Raw genomic sequence first — 26,739 nt, forward strand, 5'->3', positions numbered from 1 at the left:
ATAGAATAAAGTTCATCAGAATAGAATAGAATACAAGTGTTTTTTTTATTTATTTAAGTGTCTATCAGAATAGAAAAGCATAAAGTAACAGAATAGAAGAGTTTTATTTTTAGTAGAATAGTTTATAGTTTATTTTTAGCAGAATATAACAGAATAGAACATTATTAGAATATAATAGAGGTTATCATAAAAGAATAGAATAGGGGTTCAATAGAATAAAATACATTTTCACCAGAATAGATTAGAATAGAATTGATCAGAATAGAATATAACAGAGTTTTATCGTAATAGAACAGGTGTTTAGATCTGTAAAGTTTTATTAGAATAGAGTAGGATAGAGTAAAGGTTCAATATAATCGATTTTTTTAGACTAGATTAGAGTAGAATAGAATTTAATCAGAATGGAAGAGAATAGAGTTTTATCAGAATAGTTGTTTTCAGAATAGAACAGAATAGATTTGTATCATAATAAAGTTTTATCAGAATAAAATACTTTAATCGTATAGATTTTGACTAGAATAGGGGTTCAATAGAATAAAATACATTTTTATCAGAATAGATTAGAATAACGTAGAATAGAATTTAACAGAATAGAATTTAACAGAGTTTTATCATAATAGAACAGGTGTTTAGATCTGTAAAGTTTTATTAGAATAGAATAGGATAGAATAGGGGTTCAGTCGAATAGAATTTTTTAAAGAATAGATTAGAATAGAGTAGAATAGAATTTAATCAGAATGGAATAGAATAGAATTTATCAGAATAGAATAGAGTTTTATCAGAATAGAAAAGAATAAATTATAAATCATTTTTATAGAAAGAGGTTTTGGGTCACGGCACCACAAATTATCTACTTAAATATTTAAGAAATTCTATAATTTCTATGAAGATGTCAGGAGCTGGGAAATATAAAGGAAAAAAACTTTACAGATGGAGTGACTCGTATTTATTTCTGTAAAAATCGCCAAAAAGAGAGTTTAAAATGAAGAATTAAGAAGTTAAGAAGATAAACAGTGGCGATCAGCGATTGGATGTTGGGAACAACGGAAAACCCTGGTTGTGCAAGATGGCCGCCGCGTTAACGTTCCGGCGTTCAGCTACACGGTGATGTCGGTAGACGACGCTGAGTCTCACTAAACCTCATCAGCACATCTGTGTGACATCACTGAAGAACTGGATGCAGATCCTTAGCATCTTAATAGCTACAGAAACGAAGCTACAGAAACAATCTGCACACCGCAAACATCAAACAAACAATCACTGCTCTGCATTATAATTATTATTACACACACACACACACACAGACACACACACACATGGACAACAACGTGGCACTTGAGAGACGAGATCAGACGAACGGATGTCTTGAAGCACGTCGGCTCAGACAGTAGGAGCTTACAGTGAAGAATCTCGGGCTGTAATCGGTTCCACATGTGGCCCAGTTTGGGACTCTGCAGAGATCTCTAAATCTCAGGGGGAAAGATGACAGCCGTAAGCCCTCTGAACCGACGAACCACAGATCGCGCCAGAGAAACCAAACACTGCCACAAAATCTGATCAACTGATAGCCACACCTGTGGACAATTAGCTTAGGATTCACCATGTCTCCAAGTTTAAATAAAAGCAGTGTGGCCTCTGTGTCAGTCAGTGTCAGAGAAGGACGTGTGGCCTCTGTGCAGGTCAGTCTCAGAGAAGGAGGTGTGGCCTCTGTGCAGGTCAGTCTCAGAGAAGGAGGTGTGGCCTCTGTGCAGGTCAGTCTCAGAGAAGGAGGTGTGGCCTCTGTGCAGGTCAGTCTCAGAGAAGGAGGCGTGGCCTCTGTGTTTGTCTATCTCAGATAAGGGGGTGTGGCCTCTGTGTTTGTCTATCTAAGATAAGGGGGTGTGGCCTCTGTGTTTGTCTATCTAAGATAAGGGGGCGTGGTGTCTGTGTTTGTCTATCCCAGATAAGGGGGTGTGGCCTTTGTATCAGTCAGTCTCAGATGAGGCATGGCCTCTGTGTCAGTCAGTCTCATTAAAGGAGGTGTGGCTTCTGTGCAGGTCAGTGTCAGAGGAGGCGTGGCCTCTGTGTCAGTCAGTCTCATTAAAGGAGGTGTGGCTTCTGTGCAGGTCCGTGTCAGAGGAGGTGTGGCCTCGGTCTATCTCAAATTAGGAGTGTGGCCTCTGTACCCGCCAGTCTCAGTGAAGGAGGTGTGGCTTCTGTGCCTGTCAGACTCATTAAAGGAGGCGTGGCTTCTGTCCATGTCAAGCTCAGTGAAGGAGATGTGGCCTCTGTGCCTGTTAGTCTTAATAAAGGAGGCGTGGCCTCTGAGTCTATCAGTCCTAATACAGGAGGCGTGGCCTCTATACCCATCAGTCTCAGGAGGTGTGGCCTCTGTACTTGTCAGTCTCAGTGAAGGAGCTGTGGCCTCTGTATCTTTTGGAAAGACACATTCCTGCTGTTGATGAAACAAATGATTAGGCGACATCATCGCGTGTCCATCCGCCCTCAAAACAGCTAAACTTCAAAACAAAGTGCTCCTGTGGAACTTCACACCTCGTAAACTTTTATGGCTGCTTATTTTAAACCGCTGCAGTTGTCAGTAGGTTCGTGGTAACGGTAAAGCTTGCAGCTTTGAAGTGCATGTGGATCTCATCATACAGACCTCAACATACCGTATATATCTATACGCTCCGAGCTCCTGTTCATCTGCTATTTTATTAACCTTCATACCTGTCCAATTAAGGCTTTACGGCATAGTTAAAGTACATGGTTGCGTGGGAGATGTACTGAGATGTACATGATGATTAGATCTGTACTGGTGAAAGTGCAAATTCCATCAAGTCTCATCACGATGGTGGATTTATGGACATCTCATGTTGCTGTGAGGATAAGTTCAAAGCCAGCACCACGGTAAAACTCCAGTTAGCAGTCATGGAGATTATATAATGTCTAGCAGATGGAGAGAAAGCGAGAGGGGGGCAGATATTTACAGGATCTCCATTGTCTGCTGCTGATGCTCCTCTCACTCTTCAAATGGATTCACGATTCATTGAGAATGGATTTACAGGCAGGATTCTTGGCACGGCTGAAGCTTGTGTGCGAGGCATTAGTGTGGTGAAAAGCTAAATGGAAGCGTTTCTTGAGAAGAGGCGAAAATGAGGTTCATGTTTTCAGCAAAATGTTGCAAGGCCCTGCTCCAATTCTGATCTGATTCTGATCTCTGATGGCTTCCAGAAAACGTTATGGTTCACTGCTCGAGGTCGTGTTGTGGAAGAATGACACGATGCATAATCAGACCTCTCGTTTGTTTTGAAGGGTTTGCTGAAAGAGTGTGAGAGTGGAGTTTTGACTGGATTAGTGGTTTGGAAGTGAGAACTTAGGAGTGGGAGTACACGGGCCAGCTAACTGAGCACATTATTAGTTTGCTAAGTATTCAACAAGATCCAAGAAGGTCAGGGTGTAATGTTCTAAAAATAACGTTCCTGCAATGTTTTAAAAACGTCTGCTGTAATAACAGTTTGCTTCATAATGTTATTTGAACGTTGCTCACACAACATTTTTGCAGCTCGCTAATGTTTCCATAGTGTTAATTTTTTGTTTAAATAGAAAAGTTGTGTGAGCAACGTTCTAACAACATACAAGCTATCAGTAATTACAGGAGATGTTTTTAAAACGTTGCCGGAAAGTTATTTTCAGAACTTTCACTAAGAAGATCTAATGCTGTAACCTTCTTAGACGTCCTAATAACGTTCTAATAACATTGTGAAGCAGTCCGCTGTTACAGCAGATGTTTATTTTTTTTTTTCAATGCCGGAAAGTTATTTTTTTTTAGAACTTTTTCAACAATATCTGAGATGTTTCGTCTGAAATGTTCAAAAAATAACGCTTCTGAAATGTTTTAAAACATCTGCAGTAATAACAGGTTGCTTAGACAAAAAATGAACATTATGGAAACATTCATGTGCAAAAATGTTGTGTGTTTGTTTTGGTTTCTGTTTTGGATTTGGCTCCACCTCTTATTCTGTCATTGGTTAGTTCCTCTAATGTGTGCACCTGTTCTGTGTTTACTGGCTGATTAGTTTGTCTGTGTATACCCTGCTTTTTTTTTTTGTTTTGGTTCGAAATCTTGTGGGATTTGTGCCTTTTTTGTGTCCGAGACTTAGTTTTCCATATTCCTTGTTCCTGGTTTTCATCTTTGTATATGGATTGCCCTAATAAATCCTACTCGTGCCCTGCCACATTGTAGCCACATTGTAGGAACCTTTACAAATGTTATAGAACGACATTATCAGAATACCTAGAAAACTCAACACGCTGTTTGAACCAAAAGCTCCTAGAAGCATAGAGTTCTTCAGAAAGTTAATCTAAACTAAAATAGTTGGCTGGGTATTTCCTCTTAATTATATATATATATATATATATATATATATATATATATATATATATATAATATTAAAAATGTTTAAAGTGAGACTATTAACATGCCATGTATTAGTGCGTCAAAATTCCTGGACTTGTGGGTAAATATTTAGGAATAGAGATATGACTTTCAGATTATAGTCAATCAATGACCTTCGAAGATTCACTAAAGACCAAACAGCAAGAATGCAAATACTTTACAGTTCCCCATCTCCTAACCCTCCGTCTGTGCTCAGGTCTTCGGGGACGTGGAGCCGGTGAGGATGACATCGGAGGGCTCGGACTGCCGTTGCAAGTGTGTGATGCGGCCGCTGAGCATTGAGGCGTGCTCGAGGCTTCGGGACGGGACCCTGAAAGTGGACGATTTTTACGCGGTGGAGACGGTGAGCTCAGGATCGGACTGTAAATGCTCGTGCACGGCTCCGCCCTCGTCCCTGAACCCCTGTGAAAACGAGTGGAGGACAGAGAAACTGAGGAAGCAAGCACCCGAGCTGTTCAAGGTACACACACACACACACACACACACACCCACAAACACAAACATCACTGTGGTATAACATGATTGACTGGACTGCCATTTTTGTGGAGTTGAATTGTTTTGTAGCTCAGATTGAATATTTTTTGAAGCCTGATGCAAAAATTCAGAGCTTATTTTAAAATTGTGTTATGACATACACACATTTACACCCAAATCCTTATAAAGATGTCATAAGAAATAATTTGAAATAAAAACTATTTAAAATTGACAAAATAAAATGTAAATCAAAATCTGTATAAATACTACACATTGTATTATAATGCGTAAACAATGACCATAGGTTTTATTTTCTTTAAAAGACACATTCTTTGCCCTCTTGCAGGTTATTTTATTTTTATATGATTTTATGTGTTATATTTATGTTATATTTCATGCATCAGCCTGATTGTGAGTGTTTTTACGGTAGACCTGCTACTCTAGGAGTTACGGTAGTTTAGAGAGAGTTGTCACTGATGCTATTACCTTTACTTAAGTTGCTTTTGTTTTTAATTTTTAATGGGAAATACTATTTTAATAAAGATGGAAATGTACTTTTACGTGCATTTCCAACGTCCTTCCCATTCTTCTACATTTGAATTGAATGGACATTCTGCTTCTTTTGTTCACATGAGAAGATGCTTTGCTTTATTTTCCTTTTCCTTTCACAATCTCACAGCTCTCTCTAAGTTCATGATGAGGTCACGCTTTACATGTTTCATTAATCAAACTGCCGGTCACGTTAAGGTCGGCAGCGGCTGTGTTACGCCTCGCAAGCTCCGTATCGATGCTTGTGTTGCATTTGTGTAATGACAGCATCGATGATGACTTTAGGGGTTGCTTCGAGAACTTTGGTCCAGTGTGTCCACGATCGGTATTGAGCCGATACCAGCAAAAAACCGTGGATGGTATATTAGAAAAAAAATAAAATAAAAAAATTTAATCTGATCCTGTAACAAATGGAAAAGATTGGAACTGGATTTTGATTTTTATTTTTTAAATAAAATTTTTTTTTATTATATTTATTGTACTTGATTATATTTGCAAAGTAAGTGATTTTTCTATTTAAAAAAATGCTCTTTTATGTTTTAGCTATGTATTTTTTCCTGTAAGTGCTTCAACCAAAAAATGATTTTATAGCTTAGTAGTTTCTAAAGAAAAAAAAATATCAGATGGGTTTTAGGTAGCGACTGATACTCAAGGTTTTAGTATCACTGTCGGTATCGAAAAATAAAAAGTGATATCATACCATCTTTAATTATAACTATATCACTAAACCATGTTTAACTTGAAAAAGGTTCAAACTGTAGCAATGGCTTCAGCTCAGGAAGCAACAGAGCGCTGAAGCATGGCAACATTAATGAGATAAAAAGTAAACTACACAGACAGGGGTCTGGAATGCTTTAGGCAGTACTCATGCACTCATTCACTGTACCACTTCCTGTCCCTTCTTGTATGCGACCAGAAGTCAATGCATGCCACTAATAAAGAGGAAACATGTGTCCGAGTTTTTGACAAAAGTCCAGTTCATAGAGAGACGCAGCAGGTTCGAGTTACAGACATTTCGCCTCACGTTTCCTTCGCAGCGTCCTGCTGAGCTCCCCGATAAAATCAGGATGTTTTTAGGAAGGATTTCAAAACAGCGGCTGGATCTGTAAAAGGAAGTTTGATCATTGATAACATCCTATATATATATATATGTGTGTGTGTGTGTGTGTGTGTGTGTGTGTGTGTGTGTAGCTGCATTCCATGGTGGACTTGCTGGAGGGGACGTTGTACAGTATGGATCTGATGAAGGTTCATGCGTACATGAATAAAGTCGTGGCTCAGATGAACACACTGGAGGAGGTGAGAAAGTCAGTAACGATGTAACGTTAATAAACACTGGATAAGCAGGTGGGTGAATGAATGGATTAATGAATGAATAAATGAAAATGACGAATGAATATATGGATTGATTAATGAATGAAAGAAAATATATACTGATGATTAATGAAGGAGTGATTAAACTGCCGGATGGATAAATAAGTGAATGAATGAATGAATGAATGAATGAATGAAAAAGGCTGAGTGAACAGGTGGATTAATGAATGAGTAAAGGAACAGGTGGCTTAATGAATGACCGAATGACGGAACGAGAGGATGAATTGAGTGCAGAGGATGAATGAGTGAATAAACAATTTGATTATCAAATAAGTAAATACATTTATATAACAACTTAAAGTGAATGGACTGGTAGATTAATGAATAAGTGAGTAAATGGATGGATGGATGAAGTAATTAATTAGTAAATGATTCTATCTATCTATCTATCTATCTGAATACATTGTTTAATAAATTTGCATGAATGGATTATGAATGAAGCAATTAATGAGTGAATTAGCATGCATTCACAGACAACTGAATAAGTGCAAGAATAAATGAACAGATATATTAATGAACGAGTGAACAGACAGATGGAATAATGAATCAGTGAATTTAATGTGAATTACTGATAAACTGAATGATTGAATGAAATGAATGAATGAATGAATGAGTAAATGAACCCAACAATTAAATAATACATGAATGAACAGAATATGAACAAGTAAATTAATGAATTGATGAATATATGTTCGAATGAATAAACAGATATAATAAAGAATGGATAAATTAGAGGATGAATGGAAATTAAGAAAAGGAGTAATGATTGAGAGAATGAATGAAGAGATATAGTGATGAACGAGTGAATGAACCCTTGGATTAATGAACGAGAGCACGATACGGTGGATTAGTAAACGAATGAGAGAACAGACAGGTGGATGGACGTGTGGACAGGTCGAGTGCTTGGTGGATGAATTTAGATGACGGGCAAAAGAGAAATCAGAAATCTGACAGCATTTCCATCCTTTTCTCCGCAGACGATAAAAACAAACCTGAGCCGAGAGAATGACTTCGTTCGTGACAGCGTGATGAGTCTGTCCAATCAGCTGCAGAAGTACGAGAACTACTCGGACATCATGGTGAGCATTAAGAAAGAAATCTCGAGCTTGGGAGTGCAGCTGCTGAAGAAAGACACAACAGACAACAAGGCACAGGTAACGCTAACAAACACACAACACACAAAATTCACACAGAATACACACAAAATACACATATGATGATGCTTTAAAGTTTAGTAAGAGTGTGTATCTGGTCACGTGACCTTTATGCGTGAACACAAACCAATATTTAAAAAATACGCATCAACATGTCACAGATATATAACAGTCATGAATTGTTATTCATTGGTAGTTAATTAGTTATTAATTAGTTATTGATGATAATACGTTCATACTAACTGAAAAAAGACAGACAGTCGATTATTTTCTACGTATGTGCGCAACATGGAGCCAACATTTCAGAGCATAGCTAATACAGTTAGCTTGTTTTGCTAATCTGCTAACAAAGCCGAGCATGTAACGTAAATCAAACAACCAGTTTTCATTTTGAGTTATTTGGCTTTAAAAGCTACTACCTTTTCTCAGTTAATGAAATTTTACGTGTACCTGTAAATGTTCTCTTTTCACAGTATTTAACATACCTCTGTATCATCATTACTCACATTCGCTTGCTAGCTTTTCATCCTGGCTTTCCTAATCTCTCAATTACGTTTCATTGATATTGAAAGTACTGCGACTGATTACTGGCTCGTGTGTGATTGCAGGCCACCGACAGCAAGAAGAGCAAAGAGGCAGTAAAACCCTCCAACAAAAAGTCCCCGGTGGTTAAACCTCCTCCAAAGCTGCCCAAAGAGAAACCCGTCAAACCCAGAAAGGAGCCTCCACCGCCCAAGACGCCCAGACCTGCGAAACCAGAGCCGACCCCCAAGAGCAAACCGTCGGGTCACCAGCCGGGGGTCATCAGGGGCATCACCTACTACAAAGCCACCAGGACGGATGAGTCAGGGACGGACAGCGCAGCCAAAGGAGACAGAGGTGTGTGTGTGTGTGTGTGTGTGTGTGTGTGTGTTATCTGTGCGATGGAGGTTTATAGAGTACACACACTCATGAATCAGTCACTCTGTGATGAGTTCATGACTTCACGTGCTGTTTAAAGAACCAATGCCAAGTCTTTCATTGTTACAGAGCATTACCTAAATGAATCCCATCACTCAGCTTGTTTTTGTTAAAAGGATGTTAGCTTTGGGGCTGTTTTACTGTTTTGGCTGAACAGCATCAAAACACCTCCTGGTGCCTTTCGCTACACACTTGTTTTTCAGAACTGCCAGGAAGTCACAACCCCCCCTGCTGGGCCACACCCTCCACGAGGTTTTACAATGCATTGAAATCTGCTATAGGCAACCTGGATCTCTAAATGACGCTCTATAAAGAGTCATCCATAATCCCTCTGCTGTTGTATTTTCTCCTTATAAGAGCTGTTAAAGGTAATTGTGAACAGCAGAACGGCTCCGAGGCAGAAGAAAGGATTTAATGCAGAACAGGCAAACTTTCATGGCTAGCGAAAGTAAGGTGATAATGCTAATATGTTTCATTTATTTGTATGTAGACTTCATCAGCCAGAAGCCAGGGCCTTTAGCTAATATGATTTGGCTCTATAATAATCCCAAGTCTAAGCTCCGCCTCTGAGCTCCTGCAGAATTTACAGGAAGTTCCTCAGAACTGAATCGAGGATGTAATTTCAGATTTGTCCAATCAGATTGTTTTATCTTTACGTAGCAGGTATATCAGCGTGTTTACCTCCTGTTGAGCCAGTTCTACAGAGACACACACTTCATCTTAATCTGTATCGAAAGCTAAACTACACAATGCTATTTATTCCTTTCGAAAATCACAGTGAATGTTTGATAAACACGTACGGAATTAAATCCCGCCGCTACAATCCTCTTTCCGTTCCACCTTTGTTTTAGTCTTGTTTTAAATAAAAAAAATTATTCTACAATTGTGACATTTTGAGATAAGTCATAGTTTGAGATAAATCGGTATAACGCTTTCTTTTTATTGTGTAGTTGTGAGTCATTTTCACACAATTGTGACTTTTTATATCATAATTGTGAGTTAATATCATACAGTTGTGACTTTGTATCTCAAAATTGCAAGATAATATCACACAGTTGAGACATTTTACCTCATAATTGCAAGTTATTTTCACATAATTGTGACTTTTTATCTCACAATTGTGAGTTAATATCATACAGTTGTGACTTTGTATCTCAAAATTGCAAGATAATATCACACAGTTGAGACATTTTGCCTCGTAATTGCAAGTTATTTTCACGCAATTGTGACTTTTTATCTCATAATTGTGAGTTAATATCATACAGTTGTGACTTTTTTTATCTCACAATCACAAGTTACTATCTCACATTTTCGATTTTTTATCTCGTAATTGCAAGATAATTTGCAATTGTGACTTTTTAATCTCGTGATTGCAAGTTAATATCACACAATTGCAAATTAATGATTCCACATTCAATAATCAAAGCACGACAATACAAGCATGTACAGCAGTGTGTAAAAAAAGCAATATGATCTATCTGAAGTATGCTTTTCAGCAGGATCTGGCCGCTCCAGGAGAATGTCATGGGCTGAACAGGATAGTGTGCATGCGTTGTTGGTGTGGCTTGTTTGTTAAGCTAATAAGTGGAAGGTCTAAGAAGTTGTTGACTCACAATTGCCTGTTTTAAACTCGCAACTGTGAGATAAAAAGTTGTAAATATTGACTATAAATAATTAGAGATTTTCTACTCATTCTCTTCTCATCTACTCATTTGCCAAATTCTGATACATGATCTGAATTTCTTATATTCAACACACCAAAAGCCCCGCCCACTTTATACTGCAAGCAGAGAAATGTTGACATTTAGTAAAGTCACTAATCATTCTGGCTTTGGAGTGCAGATTGGGGCCACAAGAATGAAATTAAAGCTCACTTGAAAGCAAATTGTTATTATTGTTATATACTAAAAACAATGATATCGAGTTCTCATACCGTGAATATTCTCAATTTCCTGAGGAGCTTCAAACATCTCGTGATGTTTCATGAAGCTTTAAGGCATGTTGCAGTCTGTAGTATGAGATGTTTTAGATCTTCCTCTTCCCTGAAGGGCTTTCTTCACTTGTCCTGCGCTGTTGGAGTTATGTTGTAATTGGATTCTTTGACTGAATGCGCAATAATGTTTGCTGTATTTATGTCTGGCTCCCCCGAGCTCGTGGTTAATGTTCCAGACGAAGCCCCCCTTCGGTGCAGGAAGAGTAGGCTCAGATTAGGCCCTCTCCCCTGACATTGTCTTCATGGAGATGTGTTTTGTATGGCGCGACATGAGACAGACTCAGTTTGAAAACGCAAACACTGCAGGGATAGACTCGGTTACAGCGCAGGAAGTTACTACGAGCGCAACATCTCATAAATAATAAATATCTCTTTTGAAGTGGAATCTCCGATACTTTGGAGTGAAACACTGAACTCTCGGTCGTAATCCCTTTCTCCCTCCTTCCTTTGTCTCTGAAAGAAAACACAGCCAAAACCCACACCGTCCTCCAAATAGAGGACAAGGGAGGTTCCGAACTCGTCTTGGAGGCCATCGAGGGCACCACGTCTGTGTCGCCAAAAACAACAAGGACATCAACAACAACAACTGTCGCTTCAACAACAACTGCCTCACAAATACAAACAACCACCAGCAGTGAGGAGCTTTTCACCACAGGTTCCACCGAGTCGGACCTAGAGACGGAGAAACTCACCATCACCGTCACACCGTCACTGAAGAGCACAAAACCTGGCTCTAGCAAGACAGGTACAAATGGGTTTCCTCTGGGTTCTCTGGTTTCCTCCCACCTCCCAAAAACATGCCAGTAGGTGGATTGGCTTCTCTAAAATTGCCCCTAGGTCTGAACAAATGTGTGAATGTGTGTGTGATGACCTCCGTCCCATCCAGTGTGTATCATTGCCTTGTGTCCAGTATCCCTTGGATAGAATTCCCAACCCTGACCAGGATAAAACACTTACTGAAAATGAATTAATGACTGGCAGAATTACCGTATCTCCAGTCCACAAGCTGCTCCATATGACAATTCAATATATTACTGTATGTCATTTTAATTCTTCATTTTCAGAACCTAAAATAGTGCAAAAAAATGTGTTTCATAGTCCGGAAGATACAGATCCATAACGATTTGGTTCAAACTGATTGATTTCTTCTTCCCATGACAATTGTGTTTTGATAATTATTTTAATAATGCATAATTACACTTCAGGAAACTGTTTATATTTATTTGTTATTAAAATTAAGCCAAAAAAACCCAACAACATCAAGCTGGTTGAAACATTATTACATACATTGTAATTTCCAAAAAGTTCAGTGACAGGCTGAAAATCAGCGTTTAATTCAGAATCTTGTGTAATTTTACGCAAGTAATTATGCAGAAAAATCCTGGGATCAAATGCTATACTCTAACTTCAGTTCCTACGGGTTTAGTTACTTCTTAACAGTGTTTGGCATGAAAAAATAAAAAAAACATATTATCATGAATTATATTCATTAATTCTGAGTTTTATTACAATGACTTTTTCAGATTTCCTCTACCGGGTGGTTATAGAGAGACTAGCCAATCACGAGCCTCTGTTAGTTCATGTATAGAAAATTACATAGCTAGCGCTTTCCTTCAAGCAGATTGAAAAACTACAGTAATTCCTCCAGTAAATCTGTGTGTGTGTCCTGCTCTGTGCAGTGTACGTTAAACCTCTGGAGTGTGAGGGCACCATCGCCTCGGTGGAGATGCCTGAGAAGCATCACAGCTACGGGCGTAACGAAGGCGCCTGGATGAAGGACCCTGTCGCCAAGGACAACAAGATCTACGTCACCAACTACTACTACGGCAACAACCTGGTGGAGTTTCGCAACCTGGACAATTTTAAGCAAGGTGGGAACCACTCCAAAACTCCAAAAGGTTCAGGACAAAGTTCTGGGTTTGGTTATTTAATAAATCTCAAACTTTAAACATCCCACAGAGCAACATTAAATCCATTATTAAAAACTGGAAAGAATACGGCACAATGCAACTTTGTCTAGAGGAGTCTGTCTACTAAAAGTCAGTGGGTACAGAGGGGAACAACCAAGAGGCCAAGGGTACCACTTAACACGATGCTACCATAACCATGCTTCACAGTGGTGATAGTGTTCTCTGGGTTGTTTTTTTTTGCCAAATGTAGCACTCATTTCTATTCATTTTATGTTTTTTTATTTGTAAAAAATTTAAATATTACACTGACAGCCCCACCAACCCCCACCTCGATATTTTGTGTTAACTCATGACATCTAATCCGAATTACATCCATTTCAGTTCCAGGTTGTAACAAAATGGGAAAGGGTTTGGAGGGGTGGGGTGGGAATACTTATAATAAACAAACAAATAAACAAATAATAATAAATAAACAATTTTTTTTACCAAAATGTTATATAGGACCTTGGCATTCCAAGGTTCCAAGTTATACGCCATGTCCAAATTCTCACTCTACCCACTTTAGAGGTGAAATCATAGTGCAGAAGTTTTTATTAACTTCCTGTATCTGGTCGTAGGTCGCTGGAGTAACCTCTACAAGCTCCCTTATAACTGGATAGGAACAGGTCACGTGGTCTACAACGGCGCCTTCTACTACAACCGAGCCTTCACCAAGAACATCATCAAGTATGACCTGCGTATGCGCTACGTGGCAGCGTGGACGCTCCTCCACGACGTCGTCTACGAGGACACGACGCCGTGGAAGTGGCGCGGCCATTCGGACATCGACTTCGCCGTGGACGAGAGCGGACTCTGGGTGATCTACCCGGCACTGGACTACGACTACTCGCAGCAGGAGGTGATCATCATCAGCAAGCTGGACCCGAGTGACCTGTCCACCAAGAAGGAGACGACGTGGAGGACAGGCCTGAAGCGCAACACGTACGGCAACTGCTTCATCGTGTGCGGCGTGCTGTACGCCATCGACGCGTACAACCAGAGAGAGGGCGAGGTGGCGTACGCCTACGACACACACACCAACACCGAGGCGGCACCGCGGCTCCCGTTCACCAACGAGTACGCCTTCGTCACCCAAGTGGACTACAATCCTAAAGAGAAGGTGCTTTATGCCTGGGACAACGGACACCAGCTCACTTATAAAGTTCACTTCGTGGGTCAATGAGAGGCTCGGAAAACTGTTCCACCTTTAATTCAGGAAATCTGACTTTTCTAAGTGGGGAATAAATATAATGAATATTCTAATAATTGTACAAGGGAAATGAACTCTTTTTGACTTTCAGCAAATGGCGACTAAAGCAGCGCTGTTTAGTTCATGTAGCAAAAATGGTTTTAGAGCATAACTTTTCTGGAAAATTTAAAAATTCAGGGTTGACACATTAAAATGAATTCTGCCTGACATTTAAATTTAAAGAAATGCTTTCCAACAGAAAAAAAATACATTTACACTCGCCCCAAATGTAGTCGATCACTTCTCATTGGAAATTTGACTTATATAATTTGAAAAATTCCTTTCCTGTATTACTGATAAACCCGATTCCTTGTCGGAATTTTGATACAGCTCATACTGGGAATTTTTTTTTAAATTTACACGTTTTCCCCAAATTAGGTTTACACTTCGACACAGTTTATATCAGGAATCATACATTTTTAGCAAAGCTACCTGAGTATGAAAGATGACCGTCTTACATACTTTTTAAATAAAAATGATGATAATACACAACATTCTGAAGGTTAACATTTTTAACCTTAATATTTTAATAAACCTATAAAACACCATATAAGATGTTTATGGTACTTGTATTAAATAGGGTGTATCAGTGTATGTAAATGACTCATTTACACTCAACTATTAATTTTGTAAAATATAAATTACTTTTGCACTGTAAATATTTCCAGAAACCGTTAGCAACAGAGCTGTTTGTTAGATCAATAAGGGTGTGTTTTATTTTGTTTTTTTTTTTACGTCTCTCAGTAAACATTAGTTAAACTCCTGGATGAGTTTCTATTAGATTTTCTGTTTTGTATGACTCACGCATGGAGGGTGAAATGTTCCATGTTTTCTGCACTATAACTAAAATAAACTTCAGTTCCATTACCATGGTGCCTCTAGAATCTGGATGTGAAAATTTTTTTATAGTAGTGAAGAATAAAGACAGTTTGAGATCATGCAGGTTAGGTTCTGAATTTTATTACTGTGCATTATTTTAAATGAAAATGGACCGATTAAATAAAATTGAAAATGCTTGAAATGCACCGATTAAATGTTAAGAATTGAGCAAAATTTTTTTTACCCGTTTGAGTAATCGAGTCGTATCCAATTCCCACCCTATTATCCAGCTACCAGTTGGAGGGTTATCCCAGAATTTTGTTAATATTCTCACATTATTGCTTATGGGACGACTCATATATCGTAATGTAACTTCTTGGCCATGTATAGTGATAAAAAAGCTACAATGCAACAGCTAGAATTCAGGCTTGCGACTTGCTATTAAAACACTTGTTAATAAAACACTGACTGGCTGTGAGTGATGTAACTTACCAGATTTTTAAACAAATTTTCACATTAGTTTAATGATGGAATGGAAAGATCACATTGACAAAATGGCTCTTAATATTTATTCTCATATCTCTAGATACAAAATGACCACGTTGACAAAACAGCTCTTAATATTTAGTCTCGTTTCTCTAGAAATAAAATGACCATGTTGAAAAAATGGCTCTTGCATCTCTAGACTAGACACAAAATGACCACGTTGACAAAACAGCTCCTAATATTTAGTCTTGTATCTCTGGCTCTGGAATAAAGAAATGACCATGTTGACAAAATGGCTCCTAATGTTTAGTCTCTTATCTCATATAAACAAAATGATCATGTTGACAAAACGGCTTTTAATATTTAGTCTCTTATGTCTAGAAACAAAATGATCATGTTGACAAAATGGCTCCTAATATTTAGTCTCTTATGTCTAGAAACAAAATTATCATGTTGACAAAACAGCTTTTAATATTTAGTCTTGTATCTCTGGCTCTGGAATAAAAAAATGACCATGTTGACAAAACAGCTCTTAATATTTAGTCTCTTATGTCTAGAAACAAAATGATCATGTTGACAAAACGGCTCTTAATATTTAGTCTCGTGTCTCTAGAAACAAAATGACCATGTTGACAAAATGACTCTTAATATTTAGTCTCGTATCTCTGGCTCTGGAAACAAAATGACCGTGTTGACCAAATGGCTTCTAATATTTAGTCTCATTTCTCTAGAAACAAAATGACCATGTTGACAAAACAGCTTTTAATATTTAGCCTCATATCTCATATCGTATAGAGACTTGAAGAGAAACAATGCTCTAAAGCAAAGCTCAATTTCACCCTGCTGGTGGAAAATCTCCTCCTTGCCATCCACCCCCTTTTTGAAACTTTAATAGCATAATATACTAAAGGTTTTTCCCCCATGTCCATTCCCATGTCCAGGAAAATGCAGATCTAATTATCGTCTGCTCTTTGTGGTCAGAGGTCCTCTCTATTAGATTCTTTCCAAACAGGGAGGAAGACGCACCCTCTTGAAGCGTTTCCAGCATTTTCATGTGGGAGATGTGGGCGTGCCCAGGGTTTGATTGACAGCTGGGATGTGCCGTGTGGATTGGGAGATGATGCAGGGTTGTGGTTTGGCTTTGACATGTGTCTAATAATCCCTGAAGGCTCTGCACCAACCCTGTAACAGGCTGTAATTTCTTCCAGAGCCAACGTCAATAAGGGAGACTAATAATCCCATCACGGCTCACGCAGTATCGAAAGTCACTCTTGGGTATTTGGAGTATTTTTTTTTTTTCTCAGGAATGATACTGAGGCTGATGTGTCCAAACCCACACATCAGCAATATCATGGAACAATCAAAGTGGATGATTTTTTTCTCCAAGACCTCCCAACGTCCCGTTTGGCAATTCCACCTCCTTCCTGCGGATCATTAAATATATTTGGAAATCACCGGCATCTTGCAAGAAGTGCTCAGGAGACAAGAAGACAGGATGATGGAGAAGCTCCTGCGCTGTAACATCTCACTCGACCCACTTTATTTGCTCCAATGATGTAATGTGGATTTGGGGATTTCCAAACATCCCAGCAGCGACTTTGACCTTCGCCACAGTCTTCAGCTGGATCCCTTCATCTTCACGTTAGACGTCATTGTCATTGTCTCCTGCAGCAATATCTGGCATTTGCAGCTCACAAAACAAAAACATAAGCATCCATGCACAGCTACGATCCCATTACCAACGTAATTACTGAGAACAGAATATCCACATTCATGCTGTAATGCAAGACAGAGCAAATGCGAGATGATTTCTCAACCTGGGTGTGTAGTGCTGTGTGAAATAACACCATGATCGTTAAAAGAAAAGGGCAAAAGTAAAATACACACAATTTCCACTTACTCCAAATGCAGCAAAATGTACTGTTTGTTTTCCTGAACTAATAACACATGACACGGTGTGCTGTTATGGGAAAAGAATTGACGATGGTGATTATTTTTCCAATCATTGATTGCTGAAAGTCCCAAAGTCTTCCTCTTATAACACAGCAATTTCCCAATGATTACTATTTTTTTTATTTATTAAAGAACAACAATTTTATCTATTTATTGTTACATTTAATGTTGTTGAACATCCATGAAACAAGTTCCTGTTCTTACTTGCGCAAAAGCGTAAACCACTTTGTCTTAAAGACATGTCGGAAAACTTACAGCTTTACCGCTGACTGTTACAAAGCGCTGACACTGGAGACTCCTTCCATAAATGTTGAATAAACATCTCCTTACTTTAAAAAAGCTCCACCATGTCAAGGATTACACATGGTTTTTAGCTAGCAAGCTAAATCCCAAGTTCTTGTTGTACGAGAAAAGGCTCTGATGCTGATGGTGGAAAGCTAGCCGACTAAATAGCTAGCTAAAAGACAGACATTTTTTTATTAACCCTCTGTTCTCTGTGTGTTTTTTGTAATCCTGACCAGTTGTGTTCCTTCCTTTCTTTTAGCTAAATAACACGAGTGAAACTAGCTGGATTTCTCAGATTGAAGTGTGATGGTGTGTGCGATGTATGAGTAGAAAAAAAAATCCAGGATAATTGAATGAATGAGCAACATTTGTATTTTTTGTACATTTTCTGGTGAAAAGAATTGAATTGTCGTCTTCCGAATGGTTAAAAAACTGTGATGTAGACATGCTGAGTGTCCAAAGAAATGGACATGACTAGACTAGAATTTCATTTTATCAGTTTATATTTCAGGTTCTAATCAATTACCGCTGATAAATTTCCCCAACTGTTTCATTTCTGATAATGATTAGGAAGACGTTGTGCTAATGTTTAGCATGAACATGCTAGCAGCTAATGTTAGATAAAAGCTACAACCAATGATTTTATGTAATAAGCAAAATGCAGATAGGTGAAGCACTTTTTTGCTGGAATAACTACATTTTTTTCCGTGTGAGGATTTGGACATGCAGCTTTGCTAAACTGGATGCTAAGCATCTCCCTTGCTAGCAATGTTAGTGTTAGCGCTCCAGTGCAAACATAATAAAGGAAATCTCAGGCGCTCAACATGTCTTGGCCGATTGAGTACATTCGGGACAGTGAAGTATTGTGTAACTTTGATTTTAGGCCAAAACGTTGTTTTGATACCGATGCTATCTACTAACTTGACTTTTATAACAGAAGATTTTATAACAGATACGTGAAGAAACAAAGACACCGCACTGTAGAAAAATGATGCCTGAATGGAGGATTTGAGGATTAAGGAGTTTTCATAGTCTGTTTTTGTTTGAAGTTAATCAGGCAGCACTTATTAGCTTCTCGTGTTTAGCTATGTGGATGTGAACGCAACTGGAAGACCGAATGCTGCTAATCAGAACAAGGCGGCCTTTGTGACCTACACACACACACACACACACACACACACAGATGCAGTGTAGGACGCTATTGAAGGAAACACAATGGCGTCTTTGGGAGTGATGGATTGAGTCAGATGTCGCTGGTTGTGCGGAAGAATTGGAGGAATTCTCACTGAAGTCCCACTGAAGGAACGATTCATTCCTCAGGGTTTTCCCTGTCGGATGGATAACAAACGACTCCCCCGGTGGCGTGTCAAGCATTTGCTCTTCTCACAGGGAAGATCTACTCGAAGATCACGCGTGAGCAAATACAAAGCTTCTGCTTTCGATCAGATGAAATATTACAGCGCCAGAGAATGAAAAGCTTGCAGAAAAGGACAAAAATTAAACTTTAATTAAAGCTTTGCATGTATAAGTCGCACTAACGAGGCAGGTGTTTTTATTTTAACATTTGCGCTGTCTCTAAATCAGCACTTCGGAGACAAGGCTTTACTAAAGCATTATTACTCAGCAATGTTTAATACCGAAAACCCTGCTGCGATATTTCCACTAGCAAGGCTGCAGGATTTTCAGTTTCACGTTAGCTCCACTAACATGCCTACAAACACGAAAGCAGCCGTCAGACCGAACGTGAAAAACAGTTTAATGGGGAAAATACCAATTCAGTATTTTCTTCTTGCGAAAGTAGAATTAGCTTCGTTTATTAGTTAATTTAGCATTTTTCCAGGTGAACATTCACATTCAAAATCTGCACCAATAGAAAACAAGATGGTGGACAAAGATGCGTTGTGTTTATTCTGTAAAAAATCACTTTTTAAAAAGATGAATTAGCTTCTTTATTGGCTAATTTCACATTTTTTAGTCGAACATTCACACTGAAAATCTACGGCAGTAGAAAATAAGACGGTAGACAAGGTGTGATGTGTTTATTTTATATAAAAGTCACTTTTTTCTTTGTTTAGAAGAAGAATTAGTTAGCATTTGAATGCTAACATTAAAGATGTGCCCTAATAGAAAACAAGATGGTGGACAAGATATGGTGTCTTTATTGTATGAAAATGTTTTTAAAAATAAACTTTTGTTAGTGTTCACACCACACGCTAGCCTCACTTGTCAGTCACAGATTCAAAAAACAAGCTAGCTAGCTAACTGTACTACTGCAGTCTGTCCAAAGCTGCTCTTTTACAGCACTCATGATGCTTACAAACCAAACGCAAACTCAATTATACGATATCATCATCATCAGCGTTTCTTTACATTTCTTTGACACATTGCACAGCTTTTTAATTCCGTTAGATGATCATAATGTTATCTTTATAGCCAATACAACACTGTGCTAACATTAGCCAACTAACTAGTCACCTCAGCTAACATCTCCAGCAGTAGCTATTTAATATTAAGTAGCTAGCTAAAAAAAAAAAAATCATAAATACTTAAAAGTTGTACTTGAGCTCCTTCATGTCGTAAGTGTTTAAACTGTAAATATTTTTGGATTCTTGAGTTTCCAACTTGTTTCTACCATTTAAACTTTCATCGTGGTCGAAGAAACTGTTAGCGAATGTTAGGCTAACTACTAAATTGTCTAATTAAAACTAGCAAGCTAGCTAAAGTTAGGTAAACTATCGTGGTTATGTCATATGATTAAGTCTATTGAGTGATCAAATTTAATTTAAAGACAAAACAGAGAGAAAGAAACTAAAAAAAAAAAAGTCTCAGCTTCTTCAATACGTTCGTTCCCAATCCAGTTTGAGCTGGTTTTGATCTTTAATGTTTTATCACAGCTCCAAACATGGTCTCATTTTGTGTATTTAGCTCTCGGAGTGTATTTTGGCAGTAAAGCACTTCTTTCCTCCAATGGCCTTCCTGAGAACGAGGCCGTAACAGAAACAACACTAGATCCCAGCGACGCTATATTTAGAGTGACCTCGATGAGCACAGAGACTCTTACAGGGAAAACAATCAGCAACATTATGACAAAATGACATTTTAAAAAAAAGCGCCGTGGGCTCATAACCTCGATTTCTGACCCATAGGAGGGGCAGGATTTATGTTTGAAGTTAAAATGAATGTATTATTATTATTATTATTATTATTATTATTATTATTATTAAATCAGTTTGTCAGAAGAGACATTTAATGACAGTGATGATGTGTTTAGAGGCAAGACGAGCGACTGTGGTGTGTTTATATACTGACATGTAGAAACATGAGGAAAGAGAAAATCCGAAATGACTCAGAGATTCTCTCAGGGGAAAGGAAATGGCCTTCTGCTGCAGATTAATGTTGCACATTTGCTGTTTTTTTTGTTTCTGTTTTTGGGGTTTTTTTTGTTTTTTTTTTGTAAGCTTGTCAACACCCTTCTTCAGAGAACAATGAGTTATATTCTTGGACTTTTAAAGCCACAAATTATTTTTTTTAAATAGCTTTAATAGCACAATAATTTAGATATTATTTGTGCTTTTAAAGCCACAGTAATTTAGAGATTTTTGGGGGGATTAAAGATTAAAGCCACAGTAAGTTGATTTTTTCTGGACGATTAAAGCTACAATATTTTTTTTGCTATTAAGTAATTTTTTTTACTAATAAGTTATTTTTTGGGGGTCTATTCAAGCCACAATAAGCAATTTTTTTGGACACCTAAAGCCACAATATGTTGTTTTTTTTTTACTATTAAAGCCACAATAAGTTATATTGTTTTGGACTATTAAAGCCATAATTATTATTATATTATTTTTTTAAACTATTAAAGCCAGAATGCGCCACAATAATTTACATTTTTGGGACTATTAAAACTGCAATAAGTACAAAAAAAAAAAAAGCCAACAAGTTATTAAATGTGCAACACATTATACACACACACATACATATACATACATATATATAAAATCAGAAATAAAAAATGAGAGAAAAAAGAACTATTAAAGCTGCAATAAGTTACTTTTTTGGCTGTTAAAGCCACAATTAGCCACAAAGCCAGATTAAGACAAAAAAAGAGAAGAGGAAAAAGAGAAAACAAAAAACAAGACACTGAAAGATCATGAGCAGTAAATATCGATGTACTGGATGTTTTGGTCTTAAAATACGAGGCTTTTTTGTCGCATGTTAATTGGTTTCAACACAGCTAACATGTTCACAGTGACATGAAGGCAAACCTCCCAGAGAGAGAAGTGCGCTAGTGCCAGGACAAACGACGTCCTCTATTTTAAAGCTAAAGGAAAATTCTGCTTTGTGGAGAGCGGAAAACATGGCGACAAACCCGGGAACGTAAACAGCACAAATCGCTTACAGAGACGCTCGAGACACGGCCACAGGAGGAGCCAATAACATGAAAACAACCCAGAGTTAATGGGGCAAAAAATGTTTTCAAGTGAGAGTGTGTGTGTGTGTGTGTGTGTGTGTGTGTGTGTGTATGGTGATGTTAATACTTCGGGAAGAGGTACAGAGAGAGATATCCGAGAAACGTGGGTATGCAGAAAGGGTGTAGACCCAAAGCCAAGAGAAATACACACAGCATGCCTGCACACACACACACACACACACACACACACACATGTACAAGTTCAAAAATAAAATGCATATGATGCTCCGCTTTAACCAAATGTACTTTGGAGATGTTCCTACGACATTTATTATTATTATTATCATTTTACACAGTGCTGTTGAATTCTCGATTCTGATTGGTCGGAAGGTGTTAATTGATTTTCTGTAACAGTTCGTAAGTTGTGAAAGTAGTTCTGACTTCGCTCGTTGCAGACACATCACGTAAACAGATTTTAAAAATCCTTGATATGGTGATGTTTTCTGAAAGTAAAGAGATGTGTATTTAACGTTTATGGAAGGAGTCTCCAGTGTCAGCTTTTACGTTTCTCAGTAACATGGCAAGCCGCATTTTTTTGTCTTATTGACTTTAAAAGAGAGGCTGATGAGGGAAGTCGAGTTATTTGGTTCATTTATGGCAAATTTTATCATAAATTTTTATCGTAACATAATCATCACATAGAATGAGATGATTAGCTAGCTACTGGAATAATGCGATTCGACTCTCATTGCGGGGGTGGAGCTTAGTGTACAAGTGTAAAGATGGGGAAAGTGTGTGATTTGGGTGTGGAGACACACTGCTATGTTTTTCTACTGATTAAAAATATGCACACACCCACACACACACACACACACATACACATGCACAACATTCGCACATTTGCACGCACATGTTCATGTGCTTTCATGTCTGCACACACATCCGCGAACAATGTATGACATCAGCTGCAATGTGTGTGTGTGTGTGTGTGTGAGGGTGTTTCCCCAGAGTGACCACATCCAGCAACAATGTTCGTTTTCTCCCTGAATTTCTCTCTGCAAAGGACAAGCAAATGACGCACACACATAAAACTGTACTACAAATGACATCGGGTCCTTCTACAGCAGGCCGCAGTCCAAGGACACACACACATGCACACACACACACACATACGCATACATACACACACAAACACACACACACACACACAATATCTGTTCCGAGCACGAAGACTCCAAAAACAACTCTTTCACTCGATGCTGTAGGTGTTCCAGATATAAATGATGTGCAAGAAAAACACTTGGACACTTACATTTGTAATGAAACAATAATTCAGCTGCAATGTGTGTATGGTGTGTGTGGTGTGTATGGTGTGTGTGTGTGCGTGCGTGTGTGTGTGGTTCACTCAGCGAGGCAAGTGCTGATAATCAATACAATATGATATAACCTCAACCTCATAACCTTATCATTTATTTATTACAGTTGTGTGTAAATGTTTTCATGGCTGAAGGCAATTTTGAAATTTCTGTCCAGATTTTGTTGATTTTCTTCGTACTCACGTGTACTGATTACGCCAATCAGCCATAAATTACCAAGCGCATTTTTACACTTAGCCACACCCACTCCAAAACTCCACAAAAGCTCACAGAGAGCTGAAAACAACAAAATGAGGACTAAAAGGTGAAAACATGCGCTAAATCTTCCGCTAATGCAGCTCAGTCATTAATACCTGCATTCTCAGGCCAGGGGTCGTGACCCCATGAGAGGTGGTTTGACTTACATATCGAGCCATAAGACAAACTCAGTCAAGGCAATCTGCTCTTTAATTTTATTCATTTATTTTACAAATTAATATTATGGATAGTATGAAGACAGATTTGAGTGCTACCATTTTGAAATGTTACTCTCGTTAAATGAAGAATGTACGTGTTGTTTTCGTCTTTTCCTTTATCCTGCTGATACTAGCGTAGGAGACGCATTCTACCTCCGCTAGTTCCTCGGCAACACTGAAGCTCAGTGGAACAAAACAAGTCAAGGAAACGAACACCAGAAATAATCTACTGAGTATGAATTTCCTAGATTAGACTGTGTTCATGGTGTGTTTTGTGTTCACATCATGTGGTTTTGCTTTCATTTTGAGTCTCGTCTACCCCCGGTCCTGTGATTGGTATGTTCCCGACTGTTCTCACCTAGTTCTCAGTTCATCCATTAGTTTTCTATTTATACCCTCTTTATTTTGTATCTTTGTTTCTTTGCGAAGTCTTCCGTAACGTATGTTAAAGAAAGACAGGATGCGAAGGCGGTAATTCAGTAATCGTCATCATAGTCCGTATGAGAACTAAAGACAAACAAGAATAAACCATATTCATAAACAAGAACAATGAGAGAGGATCATAACCAGGAACGCTCTCTAATCAGAGATCAACGTGGAACATACCAATCACAGGACGGGGGTGGAGACGAGACTCAAAATGAAAACAAAAACGCACATGTTCAGACACAATCTCATGACGTAAAAAACACAAACACACGTGGCATGAACATAGAACACAACAAAAGTGCTTTCGTGTGCATCACGCTTGGGAACGCGCCATGTGCTGAGAGGGGGAGTTTCACAGACATAATGTTCATAATGTACAATTGGGGGTCATTTGACCAGAATGTTTGGGAACCCTTTCACTAACTCTTTCGCCATTTATAGGGTGCCATTACTTTTTTTCCTTATTTAATGCTTGGTCGAATCTTAATGTATAGATTTTCTCCTCTTCTCAAGGTCTGAAGGTTTCTTCTTCATGTGGTCTCAGGGAGTGTTTCCTCTCCGCTGTGGCTCCTGAGCATCTAAATCTACGTCCAGATTTCTGCTTTGTGACGATATCTTTACAAATAAAGTTTTACTGTCCGAGTTCTTCCAGGCTGCACTGTAACATGCTGAGAGTGTGTGTGTGTTTGGTGTGCAGGATGTAAACATGGGTGTAAAACTCTGTCCGTGCCTGGCTCCTCAGGGTTCCTGCCCTGCTTCCTTTCAGTTTATTTCCACATGGTGACTAATAAAAGGAAAGTGCACAGATGTTGTCCAAAACTCTCTCTCTCTCTCTCTCTCTCTCTCTCTCTCTCTCTCTCTCTCTCTGTGGTTGGTAAAACCAAAGTAATCGCCGCTGTGCCATGATGATCCCACGCTCCAAACCATGGGAACGATATTTAACTAAATGCCGTCGTCCCTGACGACCGTGTCTCAAATACAAAAATCCATTTATTTGTCATAATCGCTTTCTTACACACACACACACACACACACACACACACACACACACTCTTTCCAGAACAGAGCACATGTTCTGTACAGTATAATAATAAAACAGTGACTCATCTGCTGGCCTTTTTCGGAAGGTAGGACAGCCGCACTTCACTTACTGTCTCGTAAAAAAATAAAATAAAATAAAAAAAGAAGGCTCTTCGTGTGAGAGCTCTAGCTTTGAGCTTCACAGCTGTGCTGGCTAACTTCCTGTCACATTCTCCACACTCAAACACCAGTCCGGTTGCTTCCTGTAGACCTGTTCCCAAATAAAGGAATATACCCATAGCAACACGGGACATTTACATGCTCTTGGGCTTTACACATACCGCAGTAATTACACCGACCAGTAAAACCTTCCTAAAACTCCTAAACCTTCACTGTAATTCAATTAAAGCAGTGATCCCGTGTAGCATTGTGATTTACTCCGGAGAAAGGAGTACAAACGACGCCGAGGTCTTGTGATCCAGTGACGCACCTTAGGCGTGAGGTTCAAATTTACACAACATCTTCTACATCTTTTAACTAAAGGTACAGGAGATGAAGTCTTGAGAGAACTAGCGTGACTAGCATCTGTCAGCGCTGCACTGTCTCTTACGGTGCCTGTTGTCGTGTTTTAGTAGTTATTGTACTGTCTTGTGCTGTTTTTTCACACATTGCATGTGCATTTTATGTAGAAATGTGTAGTCTGTTGTAGTTCTGTGTTGTTTGATGTAGCACCATGGTCCTGGAGGAACGTTGTTTCATTTCACTACTAGCTGTATATGGTTGAAATGACAATAAAGACACATTTGACTTGACTTGACTTGAACAGGTGGATCAGTGGACTCTCAGCTGATTATGACTCTGTTGTCCAGTTTAAAAAAAAACACTTAAAAACCTTCCATCCGAGTGCAAAATACTCCTAAAAGCCATAAATTTCTCCATTCATATCCATAATCCTTTATAACTTTCCATCATTTCATGTAATACTCATAAAACCCATAAAACTCTTCTTTAAAATTAAATTCAAACTATTCAAATTATCCAAAAAAAAAAAAATTTTCAGAAATGTTAAATGTCTCCACTCTTAAACATTCTATCCACTTACTTTGTATGTTCTCCATGCACTTAATTAAACTGCTCAAACTTTTCATCATCTGATTTATAACGCTCAATCTGTTTATTTAAACCTGTTATATTATTATATAATTGTTATATTATTATATAATTTATAAAATTTCATTTCTACCCCGCAAAACTGTTAAAACTCTCCACTTTCATACGTAAAACTGGTAAAATTATCCGCGCTCTTTCCTCTCACTTGAGAATTACTTGAGGATGTTATTTATAAAGAGCAATCTTGACGTTTAA

The 26,739-nt window shown here is 38.4% G+C and overlaps 1 protein-coding gene across 1 annotated transcript in view; it reads left to right on the forward strand.

Annotated features, from left to right (window-relative positions):
• The window catches only part of olfml2a (olfactomedin-like 2A), a 28,055-nt gene extending 12,977 nt beyond the window's left edge, over window positions 1–15,078 (forward strand). Inside the window, exons 2-8 of the mRNA XM_026945902.3 lie at window positions 4,635–4,898; window positions 6,653–6,760; window positions 7,813–7,989; window positions 8,598–8,868; window positions 11,403–11,687; window positions 12,622–12,813; window positions 13,470–15,078. Coding sequence (XP_026801703.3) covers window positions 4,635–4,898; window positions 6,653–6,760; window positions 7,813–7,989; window positions 8,598–8,868; window positions 11,403–11,687; window positions 12,622–12,813; window positions 13,470–14,074 — 1,902 coding nt within the window. The 3' untranslated portion in view covers window positions 14,075–15,078. The remainder of the gene's footprint in view (window positions 1–4,634; window positions 4,899–6,652; window positions 6,761–7,812; window positions 7,990–8,597; window positions 8,869–11,402; window positions 11,688–12,621; window positions 12,814–13,469) is intronic.
• The last annotated feature ends 11,661 nt before the right edge of the window (window positions 15,079–26,739 follow it).

The sequence above is a fragment of the Pangasianodon hypophthalmus genome, chromosome 8 (genome assembly GCF_027358585.1).
Source record: "Pangasianodon hypophthalmus isolate fPanHyp1 chromosome 8, fPanHyp1.pri, whole genome shotgun sequence".
Lineage (NCBI taxonomy): Eukaryota > Metazoa > Chordata > Actinopteri > Siluriformes > Pangasiidae > Pangasianodon > Pangasianodon hypophthalmus.